This window comes from Salvelinus sp. IW2-2015, linkage group LG9 (genome assembly GCF_002910315.2).
Source record: "Salvelinus sp. IW2-2015 linkage group LG9, ASM291031v2, whole genome shotgun sequence".
Lineage (NCBI taxonomy): Eukaryota > Metazoa > Chordata > Actinopteri > Salmoniformes > Salmonidae > Salvelinus > Salvelinus sp. IW2-2015.
In genome coordinates, this window is record NC_036849.1 from 28,723,223 (window position 1) to 28,736,813 (window position 13,591).

The 13,591-nt window shown below is 40.9% G+C and overlaps 1 protein-coding gene across 5 annotated transcripts; it reads right to left on the reverse strand.

The window, feature by feature from the left end:
• Positions 1-1,629: 1,629 nt before the first annotated feature.
• LOC111968899 (heterogeneous nuclear ribonucleoprotein Q) lies at positions 1,630-9,234 on the reverse strand. 5 transcript variants are annotated; one of them, XM_023994853.3, is made up of 12 exons: positions 8,884-8,946; positions 7,482-7,641; positions 6,632-6,750; positions 6,091-6,198; positions 5,854-5,967; positions 5,437-5,613; positions 5,193-5,328; positions 4,171-4,376; positions 3,810-3,959; positions 3,587-3,708; positions 3,056-3,393; positions 1,630-2,362 (listed from the first exon to the last, which is right to left on the reverse strand). In XM_023994853.3, the coding sequence occupies exons 1-12, from the start codon at positions 8,887-8,889 to the stop codon at positions 2,337-2,339; spliced, it is 1,662 nt and encodes a 553-aa protein (XP_023850621.1). In that variant the 5' UTR covers positions 8,890-8,946; the 3' UTR covers positions 1,630-2,336. The 5 variants fall into 5 exon arrangements, with proteins under 5 accessions (XP_023850621.1, XP_023850619.1, XP_023850618.1 ...); XM_023994851.3 differs by lacking the exon at positions 8,884-8,946 and adding an exon at positions 9,102-9,223 and having other exon boundaries at positions 1,805-2,362; positions 3,029-3,393; XM_023994850.3 differs by having other exon boundaries at positions 1,805-2,362; positions 3,029-3,393; positions 8,884-8,948.
• Between the last annotated feature and the right edge of the window lie 4,357 nt (positions 9,235-13,591).

Below are 13,591 nucleotides of genomic sequence, written 5' to 3' on the forward strand. Positions count from 1 at the left end.
ATAAGGAAGATAAACTTAATTAAGACTAACCCCAGACAGAAAGATGCCGGTGGCATGCTATGACACAGACATGCATTTCTTGTCAGATGGTTACTGGGTCTGCTATACAGATATAGGACTTACAGGAGGGTAATTTGTTAACTTTTAATCAAAATATTTGTATAGAGGTAACTCTGTCAAGTCTTAAAGAGTCTTCCTCACCTCAAGTTCAACTGTCAGAGTCAGTTGGAGAGCCAGGGCGCACTGCCTTCCTATCATAGGCCTGCAGTAACTAAAGCTTAATAATAGCCACGCCATACCAAACCTTCACAAATGTTTCTAAAATGTATTATGGTAATATCAAAAGTCAAGCTATTGTTTATAGGGAAAGTATGAGCAGAAGAGTGAATTTAAACCAGTGGGGAAAAAAACACTACTCTCCCCTGTGCCGCATCCAAAAAAKACAACCTTCCCCAAAGAAAAGAAATAAAGAAAACTCACCCCTATTTTGGAACACCCATCTCCCTTCATTACATTTCGAGCTGTCCCTTAGCGGAAGACTTGCTTGTGTCAACAATGGCTTCCCCATGCATTCACTGTCTTTATATTTATGAATATCAATCATACACCCAACATGTGTTTTCGTCATCAAAATAACGGGAGTCGGTCTTCGCCATGCTTGTCACCTCTGGTTCATTATGGGATCACGCAACATTGTTGGCCGTTATTTTTATAGCCTATATGTAGATATCACCTGCCATCACAACGATGAAGATACACACTATTCTAAAAGCAAAGCATATATTAATCTCTACAACGCTCATTTCATGTTGCAGCAGGCTGACGACAAAACCGATGTGAGTCACTGCCAAGTACTGATCAACGTAATGGTTCAATTGAAATCACAGGACAGTACACATGTGCCTCTGGTTGAAGAATTCCTGGGATTGAGAAAATAGTGCTTACTGTGTGGTGTGAATCAGAAAGGATGTTACAATTCTATGCTATAATCAGTGCATAACTTTGAGATGGTTCAACAGGAAGTCATACAGAGAGTAAGACACAGATAGAAATCAAAAACTTTATTACAAAAATAAGTTACACTCACCTCCATTTTACAGTATAAAACAATTTATTTGCAGGAATGCAAAAAACGTTGTTGGCCACCAACAATGGTTTAAAACTGCTAACATCTTTTCAAAAGGTGGTTGTAATGATTTTATTGAGAGGGAGTTAACTGTGTACAAAACCGGATGAATAGTTCGGTATCCTTTTTGCTATACATGGAATACAAATCATAGCTGCAGTATCCCTTTGACCACTATGACAACGATCCCCCACCCCCCTGAAACAGCTACAGGCACACATGCTCACTTTCAGGGCATTATGGCAATTCATTTCAATCAAGTGGCTTGACTAAATAGTAGCTGGCTTAGAGTTAGAGGGGGACCGTTCAAGATTTCACATGATTGGGACATTTCTTTTAAACTAAATGGGGGGGGGGCACTGAACATAATTATGTTCCAATCTTTTTTTTTTTTTTTTTTTTATCCATTGGAATGGCAAAGGGACACTGCAGGGCTTTTTCAAAGGCAGTTGATGCCTTCGTTGATGTTCAAGCCTTTACAAAAGTAACATTTTCCAAACTATACAACCAGTAACTACAATAATCTGAATAAGCAAGGCAGCTAATTCAGTTGAAAATAGGATAAAAGCAGGGCTTGTTCAGGCTCATCATATGCAATTATTTTGCATGGCCAGTTTGACTGTTTGCAGTGTCAGAACTGCAACAAAATTACTATATTACATTAAGTACTTTCGGTTGTTCTGCTGCTCTTGTGCATATTTTGTAGGAAACAAGCCCTGCTTTCATCAATATAGTTTCCCTATTTACAGTACAGGCAGGGTAGTTTAATCCTCTGTACTGAGGTAGTTAACCAACCCTTTAAAAGACAAGTTCTGAAAAGAACCACTTTCCTGGAATGCCTGACTTATCCATGCCTGGTGGTTACACCCAAAACCTGCAGATGTTCTCTTCAAACATCCAAATCAAACGATTAAGATTAACATGGATATTCCGACAATAAAAATTCCGATTAGCACAAAAATATACAATAGCATCAAGCTCCTTTGAGCCACTTCAAACTAAAACTTAAAAAGTGCAAATTCTTCAATAATTATCTAAAATGGCATTGGGGGGGGTGTATCTAAATAATCTGGTGATTGTTTAGGTGGCAGTTTGGGGGAGATGCTTCTGTAAGGCTGGAATATTGGACCATTTCGCTGACTTATCCATCCGTATCCGTTGCCGCTTCTGGTGTAACCCAACACAGTAGATCAGTCTTCATAGTGACAGGTCAGGATCGGCCTCGAGTCCTTTTTCCTGTTGGCCAAGCAACAGAGACAGAATATAAACATCACTAATGACATTCAATCATTTAACATGATATAAAACTAGTTTTAGGGTAATCCTAATATATATATGCGGATCTAAATATATGCTAATCTAAATATGCAGAGGAACAGACCTTTCAGAGTTGGTGCTCTGAAAGGTGACATCAGTCAAGGCAGTTGTCTTCAAATGTTGAGAATAAGCATACTTGCCCATCAATGGACACAAATCTGAGGAAGTCTTCTAGTCATGTATATAATAACCTAAAATGTCCAATCAGATCTTAGCGGTAAACTATCAGCGTAACCAGAGTTACTCCAGGATAGAATATAAGTATTTCATCATTTGGACATAAAGCTAAACACATTTGCATACATAACATTTTTCCAATTCAATGTGAGGGACATCTAGCCCAGCTTTCAAAAGTAAAAATAAAACAGGCCCATCTGTATGACTGATTCCTTACTTTCTAGGCATAGGACTTGGGTCAATTTATGCCAAATAAGGAAGACAAATGCAGGTAAAAAATAATATTTGTTTAAAAAGGTAATTCAAGTTAAGGGGGAAAAATTCCTGTCCAAATAGTATGTTTGCATTTAACGTATAGCTGATGGCAAAGATTTGCTTTGACTATTAACACAGCTAGTCCACATTTACCCAGTGCCCCATTGGTCCCCTGCACACCTCTGCTTGATCCAGGGCCACTTCCTCCTCTCTGGGAGAAACCCCCTAGTCTGCCCCTGGGCGTGACAGCTCCACGGCCCCGGGAGGATAGGGCACCACCACCACGGGCTCCGCCTCGGGATCGTCCTCGGCTGGGAGATTGGAAGTCCTCATAGCCGTAGTAGGGGTCTTCATAGCCGCCCCGGTAGTTGTGGTAGTCGTAGCCATAGTAATCGTAGTAATCCTCATAGCCGTAGTAGTCAGGGGGGTAGGAATAGCCACCACGGCCGCCGCCTCGTCCTCTGCCTCTTGTGGGAGGTGGCATCTGGGGTGGGCCATAGTAATAGTAATCGTCATACCTGTGAAGAATGGGTAGGCGAGAGGATATGCACATGTTTAGTAACCATAAAGGACACAAGAGAATTTTATCTAGTTAGATCATGTTTTATACTTCTCTGTTCAATCACTCAAGAGAACTCAATGATGAAAGGCCGCCCAACAATGTAACTATAATGAAGGTCTCGAATAACTGCAAATCAATGGTTTGCTTACATTTGTGTTTTAGCTGCTTGCCTCTGGGCTTTGCGTTCTTTCCTCTTCTGATCAGGTGGCTTGGCGAAGACTATTTCAATGTGCTCTCCCTCCAGGTCTTTCCCATTCAGGTCGGCCAAGGCCTGTCAAGATACARGTTTAATAACTATTCAAAAAAATGTGCAATTTTTACCACAATTTCGTGATATTCTCGTTAGAGAAATATAAAGACTCCAGCCTGTACCTTGACTGCTCCGTCTCTCTCCTCAAAGTGGATAAAGGCATAGTCTTTCAGCTTCTTCACCCGCTCCAACTTGCCAAACTGACTGAACGCCTTTTCAAGTATTTCCTCCGTTACAGTACTCGCAAGGTTCCGGACAAACAGCACTTTCACCTGGAAGGGGAAAAGTAGTGGTGGGTTATCAATCCCGTAAATCTGTTTCTGGCTCTCTCAGACATGGCTGGTTACCTCTATTCTTACTCCTTGGTCAACAGCCTCCAACACAAATCAGTGTTCTTCTACAAGTTTATGGATAGACAGAACAAAGATCAAATCACAATTTATTCACAGGCAAAATGAGCCATGTTATCTCTGCTCCCCATACCTTGGCCATGACTTCAGGATCAGGGTCTTCTATGGGGTCGGCCCACTCCACAGTCACCACATTCCCCCACACCTTGACCTTGCCACTCATCAGCCTGCGGCGGGCCTGAGCGGCAGTTTTGTGGTCTTCGTATTCCAAGAAGCAAAAGCCTCTGTTCTTTTTCTTGTCATCTGGCTGATGGTACAGTATGACATCATTAAGACCCTCTGTTGAAAGAGGGGTAGAAGGGGAAAGGCATAAAGGGTATCCTAGCTGAACAGTGACCAGTGCACCAGACAGCTCGCTCTAGCTCCATATGCAATGCCAAGTTAAAAATTGAACTCTGAGTACCTTACTGAAATGCATACAACAGTTGGCACCAGAAGAGAATATTTCACATTCAAGACTTTATGCAACCAAAGAATGTTCCCTTCAGTTTACTCAAAACATTTAGTGTCTCCTTTATTTGACACAGCTGTTCTCTTTGGACATCAGTCTCAAGAGACTGTTGATTTGTGCCCAGTTAAGTGTCCAGTCAGATCTTAGCGGTAAACTATCAGCGTAACCAGAGTTACTCCATGGTAGAATATATGCATTTCATCATTTGGACACAGAACCATCACATTGGGAATTAACTATTAAATGACAAAATATAGCCCAGCTTTACATAGCATACCTCACATAACCCTTAACTCAGACTAAAAACGCAGTCTAACACACTAGTGCAGGCCTGCCAATCCTTGTCCTGGAGGGCCAAAGCACTGTTTTTCATCCTCCTCAAATCAGGGACAGATTCAGACCTGGGACACCAGGTGAGTGCAATTAACTGCCAGGTAGAAACAAAAATCWGAGTTGTTTTGGCCCCCCAGGACCAGGATTGGGCAGCCCTGCTCTAGTGCYTGATCATGATTGGTGCATTCAGTAATAGTAAGGCAACGTCTACAGACGGTTGTCAAAGTTACTGCCAAGCCAAGGAAACGATCACTTTTGCAGAGACAACATGACTGGCCCTTCAAAATGTCCAGAGGATCATTCAACCTCACCTGTGACTTTAGCAAACTCTTCCACAATCTGATCTTTTGTTTTACTCTTGGGGATGGAACCAACGAACAGTCTATTATTGGCCACGGAGATGCACACGCCAATATGTTTGCCGGGCCGAATTTCATTGTTGTTACACTGTGGGGAGAGGATAAGAGAGTTCATGACATGTCATGGTTGGGCGGGCTTAAATTCTCCATTCCTACAGTTCTGTCAGGAGAGAAGTTTACCACAAGTGTTTCATACCAGCTTGACAGCCTCCTGTGCCGCCTCTTTAGTGCAGAAAGTGACAAAGGCGTAACCTCTGTTGAGGCCACTGAGTGGATCCATCATCAGACGCAGGTCCCAAATGGGCCCAGCTTTCTCAAACAGAGGTACCAGCTCATCCTCAAATAGATCTCTGGGGATCTTGCCAACAAAAATCTGAGATGATAGCAAAATGGAGGTTATCTTGGTGTGAAAGGAACATTGTTAAAATAAATCTCCAAAATACAGAATTAATGTGTCCAGTCAGATCTTAGCGGTAAACCATCAGTGCAACTCAAGTCACTCCAGGAAAAAGTACATGATTTCATCATTTGGACACAGAATGCAGAAACACCATCCACACGGAGGAAAACTATTACACACTAATCAAACTATTTAATTATTGTAGAGACATACCTCTGTACCGATCGTGGGCTGTGTCCCTGAGTGATCCGACTCCGGAGGGGGGCCTCCATACTTCCGCTGACCTGTTGTCACGTCAAGTGTGTAGCCAGTTCTCTCCAGCAGGGCCTGTTCATTTAAATAACATAATTCAGGTCAAACACCTTCCAGAGAACTGCACATCATAAAATAACGATACCTTTATAAAATCTCTACGATCGCTTATATCAAGAATGTTTGTTAAAACCGTACTTTGATTTTGGCCTCATCTGGTCCTTTGCTGGAGTCTGAGACTTTGGTCCCCTGTTTCTCCCTCTGTCTGTATGTCTTCATAACTCCACAAAGAAAGGCACTTTTGTTCTGTTGAGTAAAAATAAAATAAAAAATTGTAACAAAATAAAAAAGAACAATCAATACATATACTTTATAGCAGTGTTTCCCAACCCTGGTCCTCAAGTACCCACAACAGTACACATTTTCATTGAACAAACACACCTCATTTAGCTCATTCAGGGCATGATGATTAGTTGAGAAGTTGAATCAGGTGTGCTACTTCAGGGTTACAATAAAAATGTGTACTGTTGGAAGTACTCAAGGACCAGGGTTGGGAAACACTGCTTTAGAGGGTGAAATGGTAGCATTTCATTAAAAGACGCACAGTGCAGTCTAATCATTTACATTTGAGTCATTTAGCAGACGCTCTTAAACAGAGTGACACAGTAGTGAGCATACATTGTCATACTAATCATGCAGCTGACCCAACTTCTACTACGCCGTCCCCCTCCAAACATACCTGGACATGTGAGAGGTCGCTGTCCTTGAACTGCAACAGAACTTGCAGAGCACCTTCTTCGTTGAACTCTTTCAGAGCCTCGATCGCTCTATCATCTAAGTCACTGTGAGATACTAAACCTGAGGAGAGACACCAGAAAACATCCGTTACTAGCAGGACTAGAACTACGGGATATCTTCTCAAACGGATCTAGCCACAACGCATGTTTGGAGGTATCAAAGTTCTTATTTTTGTGGCTATAACTTCGTTGGGGATCTCTGAAATTTGAATAATGCAGTCATGCTTCAGATAACAAYGTCAGATTTTTTTTTGACAAAGTGCATTGAGTAACAGCACCTTCAACCTTTGCAGAACTAATCACAACAGATGTGATGTAACAGTCCTCTGCACTCCTAATAAGCTTGTCCACATTCTGCTCTTGGAAGACCCATCACCTGTCCCAGCCACCGACAGCTGCTGCCATTGTTCCTGCATGCGCCCATCTGGCTGAATTCTCTGCCTGAGACTGTACAGAGAGACCTCCGCCGAACTGTGGCCTAACTCGCCGCTCATCTGTGCTGATATACTTGAATTCTTAAACACAACACTGGCCGTGTCGCCAGTGGTCTCTGCCCAGATGTACCTCTAAGACAATGGAAATGTAGACATGACATTTATTTTACCGATATTGGTGGTGTCCAAATTCTCTTTTTTCATAACACTGCAGTACCCATTTTGGTAGGAAACCACAAAAAGTTGCTTGAGGATCCCAATTCCCACATTCAAAATGTAATGCAATACATGACAGCACATGCAATAGCAAAAATTTAAATTATGTATACAAATATGCTGGGTATTCAGTGTGCCTTACCTGCTATGTAAATTTCATCTAGTTTTTCAGCAACTTTCTGTGGTAAACCAGCTTCTAATAAAGTCTGGAAGTGTTCAGAATGGGTAACTGCAGCAGTGGTATCCATTGGTTCTTCTGGACCATTTCCATTAATATGTTCTGTGGCCATGTCTCCAGAAATCTGTGCAAATGCAATGAGCCAAATTAATGCTGGGTCAAGTGCAAGGCTGTTGAGAGCTTTTGGGGGATGTCATGTGCAACAGGCACACGTGGGTCCATGTGGTCCCTTACAGTGGAATCAGGTCACATTGTAATTACAATATTTGATTTTGCATGTCTATCAAATTTGATAATGCTGACACTTATAAATACCAATGATTTTTAAAATGTTTAACTGCATACGTTAATTTCATTTCCATTTGTGAGGACAGTTAGCTAGGCTACATGGTAAAATGTGTGTACACGCTATTACATATTTCCCGCCTTTGACTGGGTTTGAAGAACACGCTAGCTAACATTTACAAGGGCTTGGCCTGATTGCTAACTGATAAATKAGTCTACTGATGGCGGACTTCAGCACTAGTTAACTAACATTAGAGTTGATACACGTGTTCCTTCGGCAGAGGTTAACTACCACCAGTTTCCGGTAGCTAGCAAGCCGGTCAACAAGCATGTGTACAGGAGTATACTACATGGTCGACTAACTATTAACAATGGTTATAACACATTTTTGATACGTTGTCTCAAGCCACTGACACTGTATTAACTAGTAAGCAAACTTAGYGAGCGTAAATGTAAGTCAAATTGAACTCCCGTTATTTCAGTTCATGCCAAGTCTTCATTGCAGCCAATATCTAACTAACGTTAATCCATTTAGCTGGGTTGCTAAGTAGTTACCTATATCAACCAAAAACCCATAGSTAGCATTGTGGCCTAACGTTAGCCAACGTCAACTAGCTAGCTGCGTTATCCAAATACTGTATATAGCCCAACAACTTAACGTTAGCTAGCTAACCAACGTTAGCTAAATAATAGCATGCGGTACTAGCTAGTTAATGACAGTACTCACGCTGTCAAGTCGCAATAACAAACCTTACTATCTATGCATGCCAGTTTGCTACGTTGGCGGGATGATATTAAATGTTTTATTATCCAACATTGGTTAACTAAAGAACTAACTCACGAGTTGCATGACAAATGGCAGAAGGCAATCCTCGAAGTATGCACGCTCACGCGTTACTAATAGCTCCTTGGCTGGCTGGGTTAGCTAGCTAGCCCGTGACAATGAACATGTGTCATTCCTGATCTGTCAGAATTAGCTCACTTGGCTAAATTCGCTATCTAGCAACATTAAAACCATGATAGCTCATATGTAACTTGCTGGTTGACATAATTTGGCTCGAATTTCATAGGTTGATGTTACCAGCATCTTTGGTTTAACAGAGGCCTTCTTGTAGTATGCTAGCTAGCTTCGTGGTTTGTCAACGTGCCGCCACATAGGGAGAGTCCATTTTCAAAAAGCCGGTCTGTAGAACCCGTCCCAACCACCAGTTTCCACATTGTTTGAAACACCACAAGCTCACAGACTTTAGCTATACATTGTACTATGATCACGTGACCAGTTAGTAGTATTCATCATACCTGCCGATGGATCACCAACTTGTATGGTGTTGATTGTTTCGGAAGGAAAATGTGAGAATTAAAAGAGGAAAAAGTGTAAAACTCCCGGCACTGGTCCGGCTCCACTCATTCACTCTTGAGGATGTAAAATGGCTGCCACGTTCACGCGGTTTCCACTAGTTACCACAGCCACAAAGTCAAAAAAATGGCTTTCGTAAACATTAATTAAAACAAAAAAAAGATTTTGGGGCTTAATTTAAGTTTAGGGTTAGACATCCGGTTAGGTTGTCCCCCTAACTGGGGTTAGGTTTAGGTTAAAAATAACAGTTAAGATAAATTATAGAACAAGGCGGGGTTTATGACTTTGTGGCAGTGGTAACTAGTGACGACCCGTTCACGCCGCGAGTTGTGTTTCATCGATGGGGTTTCTTAGACACCCATGCACGGGCTTGCCTAGTAGAGTGGCAGATGATCAAGGTTTTGTATGGAAGGACATTCCCGCCACGATTTTTTAAAACGTCGATAGCTACTGTCTAAACATTGACATACTAACTAAAAATGTCGAGATAGCTTCTTCATTTGTAGCATTATGTGGCGATTTCCATCTATCCAAGCTGCAGAGATCAACACAGCAGGGCTGCCAGCAAACGAGCTGGCATATGCCCCAACATTTTGGATTCAGTTTAATACAAAATATTGACAAGCGTTGATTAAAGGGACAAACGACCGTTGAGACTGATTTGCCACATGATTTGTCAACTCGTGCACAATTAATATGTGCTTCAGTCAATTAGCCTACTGAGAACAATCAAAGCTGCGGGTAGGCAAGAAAAGCCTTTTTGCTCCGATTGCCTCTGCCCAGGGTAAGCAAAGCAGTAACATGTATTTATAGCCCAAACATGTATTTACAGTCTAAAATCGGCCCATTTATTTGTGTTAAGAGAAAATGTGAATGTGAACAAATTTGGTTTTGTATTCAAATGTATCAATCCGGGGCCTAGTGTTTAGAGCGTTGGGCCAGTAACCGAAAGGTTGCTGGATCGAATTCCCCGAGCTGACGAGGTAAAAATCTGTCGTTCTGCCCCTGAACAAGGCAGTTAACCCACTGTTCCCCGATATGCAGTCATTGTAAATAATAATTTTTCTTAACTGACTTGCCTAGTTGAATAAAAGGTTCAATAAAAAATAAAATGATTGGGATTAAATAAACAATAGTGATGACATACTGTGTGAGCAATTTACAGCAACAAAGGCCTACAGGACTCTAACCTGCATAAAGCAAACTCGGCCATGTTAGGTCTATTTTCCAATCAGTTGTTGACAAAAATGTTTTAAACAATATGACCTGGTCAGAAATAATCTGGTCCCATCATAGCCCATATAAAACTGTTCTACAGCTGATTTATTACTATGTCCAACTAGGGTCCAGAGTTTTACTTGGTTAGGTTAGCCCAGTGCTTTTCAAATCTCTTCTCGGGGACCCCCAGAAGTTTCACAATTTTGTGTTAGATGTTCACCTGATTCACCTTATCAAGGGTTAGCTGACAAGTTGAATCAGGTGTGCTAGTTCTGGAATAGATCAAATACATGAACTGGCTGAGGATGCCCGAGGAGAGGTTTGAGAACCACTGGGTTAGCCTACCAGATCAGGAAAAACTCTGGGCCCCAGGACCCTCGTGTCTGCACAACACATATGGCAGGAACTATAAAATGTGAGATGATGTATCCTGACTGTTTATTGAAATACCCTCCTCCCCCGCCATATCTTGGACCTGTGGTGCCACCTCTGAAATCACACAATGTTACAAATGAAGAAACATTCTATAAGTATGCTCTACCACCCTCAAATTCAACTCTGGACCTTGAAACCAGTTGTACCCCACTAATTAGGGACTGATTTAGACCTGGGACAACAGGTGGGTGCAATTCATTATCAGGTAAAACAGAAAACCAGCAGGCTTCGGCCCTGGTAGGGTAAGAGTTGAATACCCCTGCTTTATTCTCTCGAAATTTCAACTTAGTATCTCAACATTTTGAGATAGTATCCCGAAATGTTGACTCACTTATCTTAAAATTTCTACTTAGTATCTTGAAATGTTGAGATTGTATCGACCTAAAAAAACGGCATAAAAAAAAAAGTGCTGGGAATGGGCTTCCATAGTTCTGTCTAAAAGGGATGCAGCTTTTGTCAAAATTGACTTTTCATAGCAGGTTTAAGAGAACTTACACAGCAGGTTAGGARAATTAACGTAGCAGATTTGGTTAGGAAAAGGGTTAGGGTTAGCTAAAAGCCCCCATAAATCTATTTAACGATGTCAATTTGACAAAATCTGTACCCCAAATCAAATACAAATCAAATTTTATTTGTCACATGGTGTAGACAAAAAGTGAAATGCTTACTTACAATTCCTTTTCCAACAATGCAGAGTTAAAGATAAATATAGAAAAACATTGAAATAGTGAGACTAAGAATAAATACACAGTGAATAACAAATAACAATAATGAGTAAAAATAACATGGCTACYGAGTCGATGTGCAGGGGTACGRGGTAATTGAGGTAACTATGTACGTATAGATATGGGTAAAGTGACTAGGCAACAGGATAGATAATACCCAGTAGCAGCAGCATATATAGTGAGTGTGAAAGTCTGTGTGTGTGTGTCATCTAGACATGACCGATTATCAACAGTAAATTGACCAATCCCATTACTGAAATGCATGAATTTAATAATCCCAATAGTTTGATACTATTGGGATGTGCTATTTTCAACTTAAATACACTTTTTTAGACATCATAGTAACTAGTGTGTGTCAGTCAGGTTTTTAAGTTACACAATTCAGATCCTATTGAATTTCACTCAATATTCTTTTGAAGAATAATCAGACACACTGATTTCTGCAAACCTCTGAGGTGTCGAGGCCGATATTGTTGTCTCAGTCTAACTGTCCTGGTAATGCAGGGTTATATTCACTAGTGCAAAACTTCAACAAAAAAAAGTTAAATAAAAACAATTGATTCTTATTGGACAAGTTCAGGTAAATACCTCCTGGTTTCAGTCTGTTTTCATCTATTTGGTGCCTAATGAATTACAATCYTGCTTCTAGGGAGGAGTTGAAATCCTCCTTGGTTGACAGGAGAGAGAACCGTAGTAAAACATCCTTGACAATTCCCTTTTCCACCAAAGCATGTCACCCTCTTCATTGGCTTGTTCTCACAAACATCCGATGTAAACAAAGAAGTTCAACCAAACAAGCGATCAGGCAAACAGTGTTCATTCTAGAGACCGCCACTCTTATCACGAAATCCTGTATAGTTTGACTGTTTAATTCGATTTGTTGATAAATAGCTGTGATAGTCGTTGGCCCTAAAAAAGTTGGAAACAAAAGTTGCTATTCTTCTGACAACAGTCAATCAAGACAACTTGTGGTTTGGTTTTTTAAAGATTGTGCTGCTAAACCGGCAATTGTGAGCACACTTATGCTTTTAAATCCTCTTACTGAGACCTTTTCTCAGTAGGCTAATGGCTGGCTGTATCACATTTGTATCATAGCCCCTATATACTGTCATGATCACATGACATCCTCCACCACAAGCTGATCACAAACCATGAGAAGTTGACTTGAATGCCCAGAGTTCCATATTTTGCCAGAGCCATTTGAGCATGCCCTTTGCTTATTCATAAGGTGTGGAGCCTGAGCAAAGGGCATGACCAATGTCATTGTGCAGGGCCCTTGTCATTTATGAGCTCTAGGCTCACCATAAGACAGGACCCTAAGAATGATGGGTTTGTAACTAATTAATTCACTTGGCAGACRGAAGCCGGACATGCTGCATTAATTAAGCAAGCCATCTTTGTAAAATATGCTATTCTTTCTGCATATATCACCCATGGATGACTCATAATCAATTTGCGTAGCTTGAAGGGGTGGTTGGAAGAAGTTTCTGAACTTCCTAAATATGCACATAGGGCCACTGTATGTCTCCACATCTCAGTGGTAAATTTATAGGCAGGTAAAGCTGACCTTGACAGTGACCTGACTCTACAACACACGTATCTACTCAATCTCCCATTCAAGGGTCTGATTTCCACTGTCCCTCGGGAATAGGGATCCTTGCACGAATGGAGCTAAACATATGTTTGTACTACTTTAGTTATGTTTAATACTCTAGTTATTATAAAGCATTGGTACCTATGACCTAGTCATCTGTGTAGAGAAAGTGAGAGATTAACTATTTTAAAGTATTGTAGGATAAGTAGATTTGATTAATATGTTTCCCTCCAAAAATCATGAYATTCTGTGTTATTAACTAGCTAGTTCATTACTCTCCTTAACTTACAGTTTAGGCTGTGTTATTAACTAGCTAGTTCATTACTCTCCTTAACTTACAGTTTAGGCTGTGTTATTAACTAGCTAGTTCATTACTCTCCTTAACTTACAGTTTAGGCTGTGCATTTGTCATTTAAATGAAGATTTGGAAGAAGGGCTCTCGCTAGTTCTTTTGGTTTCT

What these genes read in the sequence shown, in the direction of transcription:
- LOC111968899 (XM_023994850.3), bottom strand. An exon ending in CACAGGAGGCTGTCAAGCTG is followed by an intron (nt 5,329 to 5,436) that starts GTATGAAACACT and finishes CTCTCCCCACAG; the next exon opens with TGTAACAACAATGAAATTCG. An exon ending in GGGGACCAATGGGGCACTGG is followed by an intron (nt 2,363 to 3,028) that starts GTAAATGTGGAC and finishes CTTGGCCAACAG; the next exon opens with GAAAAAGGACTCGAGGCCGA.